This window comes from Gasterosteus aculeatus, chromosome 1, assembly GCF_964276395.1.
Source record: "Gasterosteus aculeatus chromosome 1, fGasAcu3.hap1.1, whole genome shotgun sequence".
Classification (NCBI taxonomy): domain Eukaryota; kingdom Metazoa; phylum Chordata; class Actinopteri; order Perciformes; family Gasterosteidae; genus Gasterosteus; species Gasterosteus aculeatus.
This window is the reverse complement of record NC_135688.1, coordinates 22139787-22153856: the sequence shown is the minus strand read 5'-3', so window position 1 is coordinate 22153856 and position 14070 is coordinate 22139787. Positions and strand designations below refer to the sequence as shown.

Below are 14070 nucleotides of genomic sequence, written 5' to 3'. Positions count from 1 at the left end.
CATTATTTAGTGAGTGTGTCTGATAAGCTTGTTTCTAAACTCGATCTATCAGGTGAGAGTAGATTATAAAACTGAATGAGCAACCAGAGTTATATTTAAGAAGGATGCTCTTTTGTGCCACGTTAAAAATAAGAGGAAAACTGTAGAACAAGAGCCTAGCAAGCTTGAACGATTTTTTTATTTATTTGTTTTATTTAAAAGGGACCATGTACAATTCAAACATAAATGTCAACAGTTGATGCAATGTACCAGATTATAGCTATAGCTCATCTGCATTTGTAGTCCCTTGACAGATAATAACAACAATAACATGGTAACAAACAGTACAGGGTGAAGTACATTATACAATAAAACAATTGAGAAAAAACACAAGACACACAATACAAAGCCATAGAATTTCACATTAAAAGTAAGTCACAAAGACAAAACTACTTTGGCTGAGCAGCTTTTAAGTGATTAAAAAAAAACAACTACAAGTACTGATAGAGCTACAGCTTTTCACATCTTCAGGCAGGGTGTTTCACCAATTTGTGGCTTTTACAGCAAAAGATGATTCACCAAATGCAGTGATGCAAAATGGAATGGTTCAGTCTCACATGCATGATATTTTGGAGGATCTAATAGAATTAACTGAGCAACTGTAGCCAAAGTAATGTAGTGGTGGGTGGGCATAATCATTTAGAATATTTTTTTAAAGCAAAATTTTAAAAAAGGTACTTCTCAGTAAGCTCAGTAAATTGTATTTCTCCACATCCCTACAGTGATGACAATCTAAGGTTTTTTTGTCAATTATTTTTACAGCAGGGGGGCCCACAGCTTTCAAGCAAAATTTTCTATGGGGCGCCATTTGTAAAATGTTGCATGTTCTAAAATCCTGCTCAGTTTTTCTTCTGGCCCATGGTCACAGTAAGATAGATTGGGGGAAAGGAGATTTTATATTGTGCAAAATATTACACTATACATAGCGTATTTCTGTAACTCTACTTGCTTCTCAGTTATTAAACCCTGATCTTTTCTTAAACGCCCCACTGGCAGGTGAAGGAAAACATGTTCGGTTCGAAACTGGATGACCAGCAACTTCCTGATGTTGGGTCTCCCTGCCACCACCATTCGACCTCTGCAGCTCATTCAGAATGCAGCAGCTCGACTGGTCTTCAACCTTCCGAAATTCTCCCACACTACTCCACTCCTCCGCTCTCTTCACTGGCTACCGGTGGCTGCCTGCATCCAGTTCAAAACATTGGGGCTCACGTACCATGCTGTGAATGGATCGGGTCCAGCTTACATCCAGGACATGGTCAAACCCTACATCCCGACCCGCACTTTCCGCTCTGCATCCGCAAAACTTCTTGTCCCTCCCTCACTGAGAGCAAAACACTCGACTAGATCTCGACTCTTCGCTGTCCTTGCGCCGAAATGGTGGAACGAGCTCTCTGAAGACATCAGGACCGCAGAGAACCTTCACATCTTCCGCCGCAAACTAAAGACACACCTCTTCAGACTCTACCTCGACTAAAGACTAACAAATTGTAGCACTTAAATTGTACTTGTAACGTCACTCATCTATAGCAAATTGTAAATTGGCTTATTTGAGGAAATTGCACTTTCTTGTTTCTTGTTCTCCTGAGTTTGTACCCTATGGTTGAATGCACTTATTGTACGTCGCTTTGGATAAAAGCGTCTGCTAAATGACATGTAATGTAATGTAATGTAATGTTAAACTGACAAAACCAAGGTTATTTTATTTTTAAGCCCAGAGTACCTTCGAAGACAATTGTCTTGCAATATAGTTTCTAGATCGGTGGTTCTCAACTGGTCACGCTGCAGAACCCACAATCACAACTTAAACCTGTTGATGCCCATCGTCTTTTTTTTGCCTCTGCTCCAAAAACGGCATACCCATGATTTAAAGTGAAATCAACTACTTTGTCTGGAAAAACATTCAGGATAAAGGGGAACACATGTGTGTGTACTGTCACATACGTTTATATTATTGTATCTAGCTCTGTAAAACATGGACATGCCATCCTAACAACTAATCTAAGTCATAGCCCAGTGTATGGACTGTAGTCATGGAAAGTTCTACTTTGATAGAGTGAAGCTGAACTAGAGAGACTTGACATTGAGATCTGAGATCTCAGGCTCTGGAAGTTCAATCCCTCTTTTTAATCGTCAGAGCCTATTGGATGTGGAGAGAAGAATCCAAAACGGGTAGAGCTCTGTGAGTTACACAAGATGTCTACAAGATATAGTAAAAAAGGATTAAGGAATATGATTAAATTTATATCTTTGATTGATATGATTCAGTTGCTTGCCGTTATTTTACAATAACATCAGCAAGGTTAGTCTGAGAGAAATGTTACGGACATCCGCGTATTCAGCGTTGAATTTCCTAGCGATTTGCTGACTTTTTTTCCGTTGTTAGCTTCTAGCTCTGGTCGATGGCTGTACATTTGCACTGACGTGTGCATCTTTTTTGCTGTATGTTAACTTGCTGTTTCTTAATCACATAAAACCATGGGTTGAATCCAGTTAAATCTTTTGATCACTTTGCGTTGTCTCATTTTTGTACCTTTTCTTCTATTTGAACATTTCTGTATAATACTTAATAATAAGTTTACCATTCTCTGCTTCTATAAGTCTGTTTTTCATATTTTACAGTCACTAGAGGATTAAGGATGACAGCCAGTACATGTGGTCAACTCAACAAGGTGTTTCTAGGTTTTATTGTTCTGTGTATTTCTTGTGTGAGTTCATATAGTCAGTGCATTGATGCCTATTTATTGCTTTAGTGTTTATATATAAAAGTACACAGTTGATGATTTCATAATTAAGTATCTGAGGTGCTCATGAGTTCACTTTAGCTGGTTCCTAATTATTTAATGGTTTTATTATTTTTGTTGTTCTACACATGCAGTATGTTTTGAGTGTTGTTCTTGGATAGAAATGTCCCTAAAATATTTGTCTTGAAGACATCTAATAAACTGCAACCGTTTGAACTGTATTAAATTATTTTTCTTATCTTTCTTTTATTTGGGGAATTAAATGTAAAATTATTGGATTGTATTACACTTTTTTAAATAAACAGTAACATTCTGGCATATACCATACAATTACTCCCCAAAAACGCTATTCTACGTTAACATGCTATAATCTAATACGCGGTTACGTACCATAAATTACACTAGCATACTGTAATAACAAAAAGTAACTGGCGGTGGAATTGTTTGGTGTGGTCCTGCCTACTGTCATGGCCCTTCTGTAACCTGCTACAACTATCATTAGTAGTATTAGTCACATTAGTATTACTCCCATCATAAACCCACATCACTGATCTGCTTCTTTTCTGAAGTCTTTGGTCTTTCCCGCTCCACAAACTTCTGTCGATGGTGGTTATATCTGTGGACTACTCATCATATGAATTGATACGGATGGATATTGCATGTGTAATATATGAGTTGGGGCTATACGAAATACAATTAATTGAATACCTTCTTCATAGTAAGGTTTCCCAATTACTACTGCTTATTCTGTCAAATTAATTAAGCTTCTCAAGTCTGTGGTTTTAGTGTTTTTCCCTGGATTCATTTAGATCTACGTCAACGTTGGCTTGAGAAAAAAAACCCAATAATGAATTAGAGAATCATTGCTATCCTCTCCCCTTTAATCTATTGGAGCTGTGATACCGTTGAGCTAAAAGAGGCTGCGCTCTCAGAATAAGGCACACAGTCTGCTTGGAAAGCTGCTTGTGGATGTGTTGCAGTGATTATCGTTGGTCTCAAATGGTTGGCTGATGTCCCAGGCAAAGGGAGCCATTGGGTGAAGCTGGCTGAGGTCCGGGGACACGCCTCCGTCGGAACACGAGTCTTTTAGGACAGTCACAGTTCTCTGATCAGGCTCGCTGTCAGGCTCTAAATGAAAGACATTTTTGGGTTTTATGATCTCACAAACCGTTTCATCTGCACATACTTCCAATAATAACTTGTGCTTTTAGGACGAAGCTGACACTCTGAAGCTCCTTCTCTATTTGTGATGGGTGAAATCAGTAAAGTCTTGCCGTGCTCTGGCTCAGGTCTTGAAGGGCTGCCGTTAGTCATTCGAACCACCAGATGTCAGTGTGCTGCTGAGATTGAGCAACCTCATGCTACCCCATACTTCATACTTATTCATTAAGTCTTTATCCTGGGTCAGTCATCATCAGTTTGGATTGTATTGTTATTTTGTATACTTCGACTATGACGTTGATAGTGGGGCTAATAATACTTCCATCATGATAACAGATCTAATTGTATAGCACTTTTAAAAACAGGGCAGAAACATCAATGGCCGGTTGGCCCCGGACCCTATCCGATTGAGGATCTTTTTATATTGTTTGTTACTTACCCTTTTCACTCTGATCATAAAGGTCCTCTCTGTAAAGACAGGTCTGTCCACCCTCTCTACCCATGATGCTATCTTCTGAGACCAACAGATTCCCAATCAGGAAGTAAGTAGTCATCTGTCCTTTGCCCTTTATCTCAATCTGCCCACGCTCTTGTATGCTGAACCCATTATCCTTCAACGCACTGAAGAGGGAAAAGGTTAGATTCAGGAAACCCAAAAGGGACACAGAAGTTAAGCTCGGGAAATAACCGTGACCACTAATCTTCAACACAACATATTGTCTCTGTTCTGACTCCTCAGCTGTACTTTTGAAACCTAATTGTTGACTCTGGGGCTCAATCGGGGCTTGCAGAAGCATCAAATATAAGTCCCAGGAATTCAAGTTCCAGTTGAAAGAAATTGAGAAAGTCAGTGGAAGATGGAAGGAGGGAGAGAGAGCAACGCTCCATTTGATTGATAATACTTTTGGGAAGTTAAGGTAATAAAGTGAGCCACAAAGAAAACAAACAGGTTAAAAAACCTGGAAATACATTTTCAATACAATATCCAATATTTTGCCAAATAGCTCCAAACAAAACACAGAAAACAAACACCTGTATGTTGAAGTGCTGAGGTGAATGTGGTCGGGGACTCCATGACTCTCCATCCTGGAGGCAGTGTTAACAGAGTCTCCAAACAGGCAGTAGCGAGGCATCTTCTCGCCCACCACCCCAGCTAACACTGGACCAGTATGGAGACCCACACGGATCTGGAAGATACAAACACACCGTGTCAGCAAGTGACAGCTTAAACATCATTTTAATTTTAACTCTAGTCAGAAAAGGTTTCCACTGTCCACTTGTAAAGAACACATGACTTGGAGTGACATAACATTGACTGTATTGGTTGAAAACTGGTTCTGACTGCTTTGATGTTTAGAATAGATGAGCCAAACACTCTTCTCTTGATAGCATTGGCTTAAAGGGCTATTGGAAGCATTGTTGCTGAATCTGTGTGTAGAGTTTGGCTTCCTTGCGCCAGTACTGTATTCAAATATATTCCAAAAAAGACAGTGACAGAATGTTTTTCCCTCACAACATCCCGTCCAGCTCTGCGTGGTAGTGTATTTCTACATAGGTCACAACTGTCAGTGGGAACTTCAAATACAGCATAAACTACAGCTTGTGAGGAAACATCCATGGATTTTATCAGACCATAATGTTATTTATACATATCTAAGTACTTTTATTATTAAAATATAACAGAACCAAAGTAGGTATCATTTCTGAATACCGCTAAGCCTTTGTGTCTAAACATAAAAAGTATTGTTTTGTCACGGTGTGGTTTGATTTCCTGTCTTATTTTGTAGTTTTCTGCTTCTTGTCTCCCTGGGTAACTTCACTTCCTGCCTTGTCCTGCTATTGTCTGTGATTGTCTGATTGTTTCATCACCTGCACCTCCCTAGTGTATTTAAGCCGTGTGTCTCCTGTCACTTGTTGCGTCATTGTCAATCGCCCTGGATGTCCCCTGTTGTTTGTCCTGGATGTCGCTAGTTCCTGTCTGCCTTTTTGCCCCCCCCCCCCCCCCCGTTCTTGTCTGCCTTTTTGCCCCCCCCCCCCCCCGGTACTTGTATGTGTTTTTGCCCGTTGGCCTTTTGCTTTGTTTCTGCCTTTTGACTATTAGTCTTTTTGTTTTCTAAAAAACTCATTTGAGTCCTGCCTCCCACGCAACCCTGACAAAATGACGCGACCAAAAGAGGACTCCGCAGAGTTTGTTCCCCGGGACCAGTTCCGGGGAACCCGTCTGGCTTTCGGCGGGCCATGCAGCATACAGCTGGCTGCTCGGCAAGAGGGGAATGCTCTCCCCGGATTCCCTGCTGGCTTCCTGGCCTACTCCGTCAGCTCTCCCAGAGTCCCCAGAAGGCTCTCGGGTCGCCGCTCTCATAATCCGCCGCCCAGATAAAACCACAACCCATTTTCCAGTGACACGAGTCACGCACACGTTGTTCGCATTGATTAGGTAGACTGCAGTGTCTCCCCCAGGTTTACTACGTCATGGGGGAGGCGGGGTCTGACTTTTTACGGGGTGGGGGGCGCACCCCTGTTTATAATGATGGGAAACACTGAACTGGCAGCGGTCGGTTATCAAAACATTGGCCAAATAACCAGTATGTTCAGGCTTCATGAGCAAATACAGAATCCCTTTGTGTTCATTTCTCAAGCCGCATTAAGACACACATCACTTTATTTAATACGCTGCACTACTTGCAAGTCGCTGTGTTGTGCCAGACTCTCAATAAAACATTTAGGACAAACCCACGGCCATAAACATGCTCATTTAACGTTACATGAAATCTGCGTAAGGAAGAGGAGGAGGGTCCATGTCGCTAAATACCAACTTTCCACCGACCACTTTTCCCACCCGGTGTCACTCCGATCTGCCGGCGCATCGCGGAGAAAACCAATCGGGTGTCTGGATGCTAAATGTTTATACTTCTCATCCAAACACAATCAAATGCACTCTGTCTGGATAGCGCCATTCATCTGGATAGAGTTTTTTTGTGTTTTTGAACTACGACAAGCCGGAAGTAACGAGGCTGTTTTTAAAATGTAAAGAGTAGAAAGTACAAATATTTGCGTGAAAATGTAAGGAGCAGAAGTAAAAAGTCGTCTGAAAAATAAATACTCCAGTAAAGTATAGATACCCAAAATTTCTACTTAAGTACAGTAACGAAGTATTTGTACTTTGTTACTTGACACCTCTGACGCTGATAATCAAAAGTTCTTTTCATGGGCTTAGTTGGGGGTTCGCTGTCTTGTCTTGATTTAAGAGTTAGGTAAGGGGGGAAGCAGGATCTGCCAAGCAGGCAGACACGAGTCTGACAGGATGGGGAGTCAGTTTATGTCCTGGCTGAGGAATGTAAGGTCTGCGGGTCAACTAGAAGATTTACCAGCCAAAGGGGGGTTAGAGACACACCAACACTATTCAACATACACACTCTGTTTACGATGTTTACGTTAAGTCAGGAGTCTGGACATTGGATGTGACCGGATCTTAGATGCGAGGGATGGAAAGTCCTCCTCTACGCCAGTTTAGGGCCAATAGAAATATTTCCTTCTCTGTCTTTCAAGGGTTATAAAACATGATGTTCTTGCTGATGTTAGTTAGTTGTTCTTCCGGCCTGTGTGCTGCCTGAACTGCTTCTGCCTTTGCAAACGCAGCGCTGATACTTGACCTGTGATCTGACAAATAAATTTTCCAGAACGAGAGAAGTCATTCGGCTGAATTTTTGATAATCCCGACCAGGCTCCAAATCTTGAACACGTATTCTTACAACGCCGCCTCCAGAGGAGGAGGCCTTCTCGTGGTCACTCGGAGACCGATCTCACTGGGGTTGAGTGATGGATTTCGCGGCCAAGCTCCAGGCCACCTACTCCCTCCACGCTGTGCCGCAGCGCACCGCTTTCCGAGCTGGGTCGCAGCGCTCTCCCGTTCCCGCTGGGCCGCCGCAGCAGCAGCGCTCTCCCGTTCCCGCTGGGCCGCCGCAGCAGCAGCGGTCTCCCGTTCCCGCTGGGCCGCCGCAGCAGCAGCGGTCTCCCGTTCCCGCTAGGCCGCCGCAGCAGCAGCGCTCTCCCGTTCCCGCTGGGCCACCGCAGCAGCAGCGCTCTCCCGTTCCCGCTGGGCCACCGAAGCAGCGGTCTCCCGTTCCCGCTGGGCCGCCGCAGCAGCGCTCTCCCGTTCCCGCTGGGCCGCCGCAGCAGCGATCTCCCGTTCCCGCTGGGCCGCCGCAGCGCTCTCCCGCTCCCATTCCCCGACTCGCTCCTCCGACCCCGCCAGTACCGGCCCCAAGACTCTCAGCCCCGACCCCGACTCGGCCAGTACCGGCCCCGACCTGGTTTCCCTCCCTCCCACCCCTTGTCCGCTCTCTGCTAGTGTGAGCCGTCTGGAATTCGGCCCTTGAGGGGGGGTACTGTCACGGTGTGGTTTTATTTCCTGTCTTATTTTGTAGTTTTCTGCTTCTTGTCTCCCTGGGTAACTTCACTTCCTGCCTTGTCCTGTCATCGTCTGTGATTGTCTGATTGATTGTTTCCACCTGTGTCCAATCACCTGCAGCTCCCTAGTGTATTTAAGCTGTGTGTCTCCTGTTGTGTCATTGTCAATCGTCCTGGATGTTCCCTGTCGTTTGTCCTGGATGTCGCTAGTTCCTGCCTGCCTTTTTGCCCCCGGTACTTGTATGTGTTTTTGACAGTTGGCCTTTTGCTTTGTTTCTGCCTTTTGACTATTAAAGTCTTTTTGTTTTCTAAAAAACTCTGCATTTGAGTCCTGCCTCCCACGCAACCCTGACATGTTTTGCTTAAACATAACAAAAAATTAGTAAGTTGGTATATTGTCTAAGCCTATTTATTTTTTCTTACCAAACGTAACTAAATTGTTTTGTTGTATTAACATAACTAGGTAGTTTTTTTGACCATAAATAACTCCTGAAAAAAAAAAAATCCTGACTCAATAGTTTTGTTTTTTTAGTTGTGTTGTTTTAACAGTTGTTCAAGCAGTTTATCTGTCGATTCCCAAGTTGTTTTGTCATCTAAACCTGGTAGCCAAGTAGTTTTGTTCTTTAATTATTTTGGTTATCAAAACCTAACAATTGTTTTTTTCTGTTTAAATCTAGTAGTTTGTTGTCATACAAACTTATTTTATAAGTAATAGTATACTTTTTTTTACATTTCATTTTGAAAAAATAAATCAGTAAAAGGCAGCAACAAGTACAACACAACATCTCTCTTCATTCTGGCATACATAGACAAGATACTAGTTAGTATGAATAAATTAAATAAATACGGTTCATTTCCTATCTAATGCCTTACACAAGTCTTACCTGTATTGGTTTACCAGTCACAGGGTTGGTGACCTCTCTGGCAGCTAACCTCATACCTAAAGCAAAGTTTGCCACTCTATGAGCATGACTTTTTGTCGGCACTGGAACACCACCCACCACCATGTATGCATCACCAATAGTCTCAACCTTTAGGAAAACAAGATAGAGACATTTTTCAGTGAAAAATGTGAAATCAAGTGGACACTTAAATACTTCTAATAAACAGAATATGAACCGTATGACCGTTTTATGCAATCTCAACCCTACAAAATTCTTTCATTTATACATCTCAATCATCTTAAATGATGGCTGTTTGAATCTATATCGACACATTAAGCGTTTGATCATTTCAAATGATCAATTCCATTTGGCATTTAGTTGATCAAATTCAAGTTAGCCTGGATGTGATGGAATCTCTTAAGGAACAGTGTGTAAATGTAGGAGATTAAAGGGCATAAATGGAATATAATGTTGATAACTATTTTTGGGATATATATTTTCCTATAATGCTAAAGAAATGGAAGACTAAATGTCTTTTCATTTTCTTAATAAAGCAGTATAGCGGGTAGAAAATCCTATTAAACAGGACCTGTTTCTAAATTATTAGATAGGAGTATTGATATCCAACGTCACTGGTGTTTTCATTTGTATTTTTTGTTATCTATTATCACACTGCAGCAATCTCCTCTATTGTCCGTGTTGAAGCTGAGCATCTCCAGCTCCACAAGCACAGACAAATGAAGTATCAGAGAGCAGAGAGACTGCCGTATCGGGTAAAGTGAAGACATGCTAGGAAAGAGAAGGTTGACGAGAAAGTTATTTAGCTAGTTTCAATCTGCAACCCGCCACTAGATATCACGAGATCTGAGTGCTGAGTGCCACAAAGCATAATATTTGTGGACTTAAAATGAAAAAATTAAATCACAGATCATAAATAATAAACTGATAAATGTAATGGTTTTAAAGTATAAAGGAAACCAAACAAATTTGCTCAACATTTTGTGTGTATGTAACTCTGTGGTATAAGGTGTTATTGGGCACATGTCCAGGTCCAGTTTACGTTGCATAATAACCATGGTATTTTCTGCCTTTGCTTAATCAATTCTCACAAATGACTGGTATTTGGAACTTCAGAGCAAAGGAATTTAGTTTTCAGGCTGCCTGACTGTCATCATGTTTAAAGCTATTGTGTCTCATAAGAAGGCAAATCAATGTCAAAATCAGAGAGCGAAAATCAGGTCCATGCTCGCGCGCTAGGCAAACATCGCAAGTAAAAATCCCAAAACTGTCTCAGGCAAGCTAAACTTTTCTGACAGTAAGGTAGTGGAGTCAGTCACCATTGTATCTCTACAACAAACGTTGTCTTTGGATTGGCTGAATTTTATCTCTGTTGAGAGTTATGCATTCCCAGAACTATGGAAGCACATTTCCGCACAAAAAAAAACCATAAATGGATAGAAAGTAGAAATTATGAGATAAAGCGTTAAAAACAAACGACACCTCTCTGTAACCGTGGTAGCTGACAACCAGTTGCAACCCTAATTAACCATAATTCCACCAAGTTTCACTTCAACCGTGTAATGTCTAAGAAGCGGTGTTAATCAGGTTGTCTCGTGTCTATGTTGTCTCGTGATTCCTTGTTTTAATTTGAAAATGAATCTCATTTCAGGCAACTTGCTCCTTCCCCCTGTGTGCTGGTCCGGTTGTCCGCCCTGCCTCTAATTGTTTCCACCTGTGCCCTTACCCTGTATGTGTATAAATTGTCGGCGTCTCCCTTCGTCCTGTGCTAGTTCATCTTGTCCCACGTCAAAGAAAACCAGCGCGTACCAATATCCAGCCTTGCCACGTTTTTGTACCTTGTTCAGGCTTGCTTTCTGTTTTTCAGCATAGTGTTTATTTTTTAGATCCTTTTATTCTTAGATTTTGCATAGGGCTTTTTCCTCTACCAAGAGGTATTTTCATTTGCTGCCTTTTTGTTAATAAACTTTGATTTTGAACTTCTTCTCAGGAGTTTGCATTTGGGTTCAGGGCCATTATCCGGTCGTGACACACACACAAAGACCCAATTCGTCCAGCTCGCAGACTGATCCGTATTCGGAAAATAACATTTTGCTGACAAGCTATTGAACCGGAAAATCTGAATCTGTAAATGTGCGCATGTCTTATCTCATTTTGACTTTTTTTTTTTTTTTGTGCGCAAATGGTCTTCCAGTTCTGGAAATGCGTAACTCTTAACAGATATGAAATCCAGCCAATCCTAAGGCAAAGCGTGTAACCAATTGAATGTAGAGATCCCATGGTGACTGGGTCCGTCCCCTTACTGTCAAAGAAAAACAGTGTGCACTGTAAACGGTCAGGAAGTTCAAGTATCGCGAGCGAGCAAATAGTGGACTTTTGCTTGCACAAGACTGACTTTTTCCTCATGAATGTTTGATTTGCGCGCGCGCATCGACATGATTGGCGCTCTCAGATTTTGACATTTATTTGCCTTCATAGTCTCACTGTGGCAGCTGACAGTAGCTTTGCTTTGAATCTTTTTCTTCTTACTTTGTTGGGTCCCCTCCCCTCTTCTGTACACTGTCATCCACTCACATGGCTTCTCCTACCACAGCTATGGTGATGACACCCAACTAATCCTGTCTTTTTCCCCTATCTCAGAGACATGGAGCAGCACGAATCTCTGCCTGTTTGACTGACATCTCTCAGTGGATGGCGGCACACCACCTGAAGAGTAACCTTGACAAGACTGAACTTCTTTTCCTTCAAGGGAAAGGCTGTTCCACAAAAGACCTGTCTGTTACCTTTGACAACTCTGTCCTGACCCCACCACTAATAGGACTAATAGGAATCTCTGTGTGACACTGGACAGGCAACTTTCCCTCACTGCGAACATTACAGCAACATGTTCCTGTAGATACGTGGTGGACAACAGCAGGAGAATACGTTTCCTTCTCACTCAAAAAGGGAAATACATGTTCTGATACAGGCTGTAGTCATCTCACACCTTGACTAATGTAACTCCCTCAAGTGAAATTAGAGTGGCAAACCGATTAGGTCCAGAACATGGTCAAACATCAGGTGCACGCTCACTCTGCTCTACCAATCTGCTTATTGCTCTCTCATAGAGAGCTAAACACTCAACAAAATCCATACTGCTGTCTTTGCTCCTAAATGCGGTCAGCGGTGGCGCTTGGAGTAGAGAGAGTGCGCCGGGAATCACAAGGTTGGCGGTTCGAGCCGTGGCTGCTCCATGTCCCATGTCGAAGTGTCCCTGAGCAAGACACCTAACCCTTAATTGCTCCACAAGGCAAAATGTAAAAACCATGGGTTAAAAATGCAATGTAAGTCGCTTTCGGTAAAAGCATCAGCTATATGACCTGTAGTGTAAATGGTGGAATAAACTCCCCAATGAAATCAGAATATTAGAAAACTTCTGAAACAAACTGAAAACGCACCACTAGCAATACCTGTCCTAGTTAGCACATTATTAGCATTTACAAAGGGACTTACTTATGGCACTTTTGTAGTGTGGCTTTCTTGCAGAATTTCTACTTTAATTCTTGTTGTTCTGGTTCTGATTGCATGGATTTGTTGTAAGTCTCTTTGGATAAAAACATCAGCTAAATGTTTATGTAATTTGAGTGTTCAAAGGTAAACCTTTGATTCCTTGCACTTAATGAGTGACTATCAATTATGAGACTAGAGTTAGTTTGGTTATTAGTCCCTTTTTAGCGTGGCACCCTGTAATTTGTGTTTTGTGAATTGTAGTGATTATTCATAATTCTATTGATGTCAATGATGCCCCTACTCCTAGTTTCACACTAGGAGTAGGGGCAACCAGACCTGCCCATAAACAGATTCCAAAATGTACCAGGGGAAAGGCTAGTATTTCTGCTGTTTAAGTGCAGACGTTATTTGTATCTTTGACTTTTAATTTGTTAAACGTATAAAAACAAAACATAGTTAGATTCAGAAATGCTTTACGGATATGTAAATAGGATTCAGATTCTAAAAGCAAATATGACACAGGTTTCGGGTTAAAAGAAACTTCCTAGGTAAACCATTAATTACGAACAACAACAATATTTCACCACATTATACGTCATATACCTCCTTTGGAGAAGACAGAGATATACCTTGTAGATGTCATGTATGCTGGTGAGTCGGTCAAACTTGGAGTACATGGAGTTGAGCATGTGAACAATATGGATAGGCTCACAGGCAGCGCAGATGCTTGTGAAGGTCACCACATCACTGAATAGAATGGTGCACACTTCAAACTCTCCTGAAAAATAAAAAGAACTTTGACAGAATAACAGACCGACATAAGCTGGATGAACTAACTCAGCGGCCCTGAACCGTTTTCACCTTGCGGACCCTTTTTATGTTAGATAATATTTATAGGTGTGACTGATAAACACAAAAGAATAACCGTACGGGCGACGTTTGGGAAATGTTTCAAGAGGGACAAGCATATATAATTGAGAGAATGCGGTAATTTTTCAAAATAAAATATTTTTCAGAAAAAAAGGTCCAATTATAAGAATTACCTTTTTTTTAATAATTGGACATTCTTGGACATTTCCCAAACCATCATGCTGCGCATGATGGTTTGGGACCACTGGACTAACTCACCCGCCTTCACGCTCCTCCCATCTTTGAGCTGATTGGCTATGTGACGTGGCAACATTGCATAGAGCAGAGTTTCTGTCTTCTCTTTTTCAGTCTCTAGGTGCTGTGAGAGAATTCGCAGTTCCTCCTATGGACAGACCCATATATGCAATGTTTAGTCATTTCCTTTCGGTAAAAAAGCAACACTTTACTGTCACTAT

General features: G+C 41.7%; 1 protein-coding gene across 1 annotated transcript in view; it reads right to left on the bottom strand.

Moving 5' to 3' along the window:
• Window positions 1-846: 846 nt before the first annotated feature.
• Window positions 847-14070, bottom strand: part of gucy1b2 (guanylate cyclase 1, soluble, beta 2) — a 31011-nt gene continuing 17787 nt past the window's right edge. Inside the window, 7 exon segments of the mRNA XM_078091150.1 lie at window positions 847-1198; window positions 4264-4282; window positions 4380-4565; window positions 4977-5131; window positions 9239-9385; window positions 13375-13523; window positions 13874-13997. Of these exon segments, the coding sequence (XP_077947276.1) occupies window positions 992-1198; window positions 4264-4282; window positions 4380-4565; window positions 4977-5131; window positions 9239-9385; window positions 13375-13523; window positions 13874-13997 (987 nt within the window). The 3' untranslated portion in view covers window positions 847-991.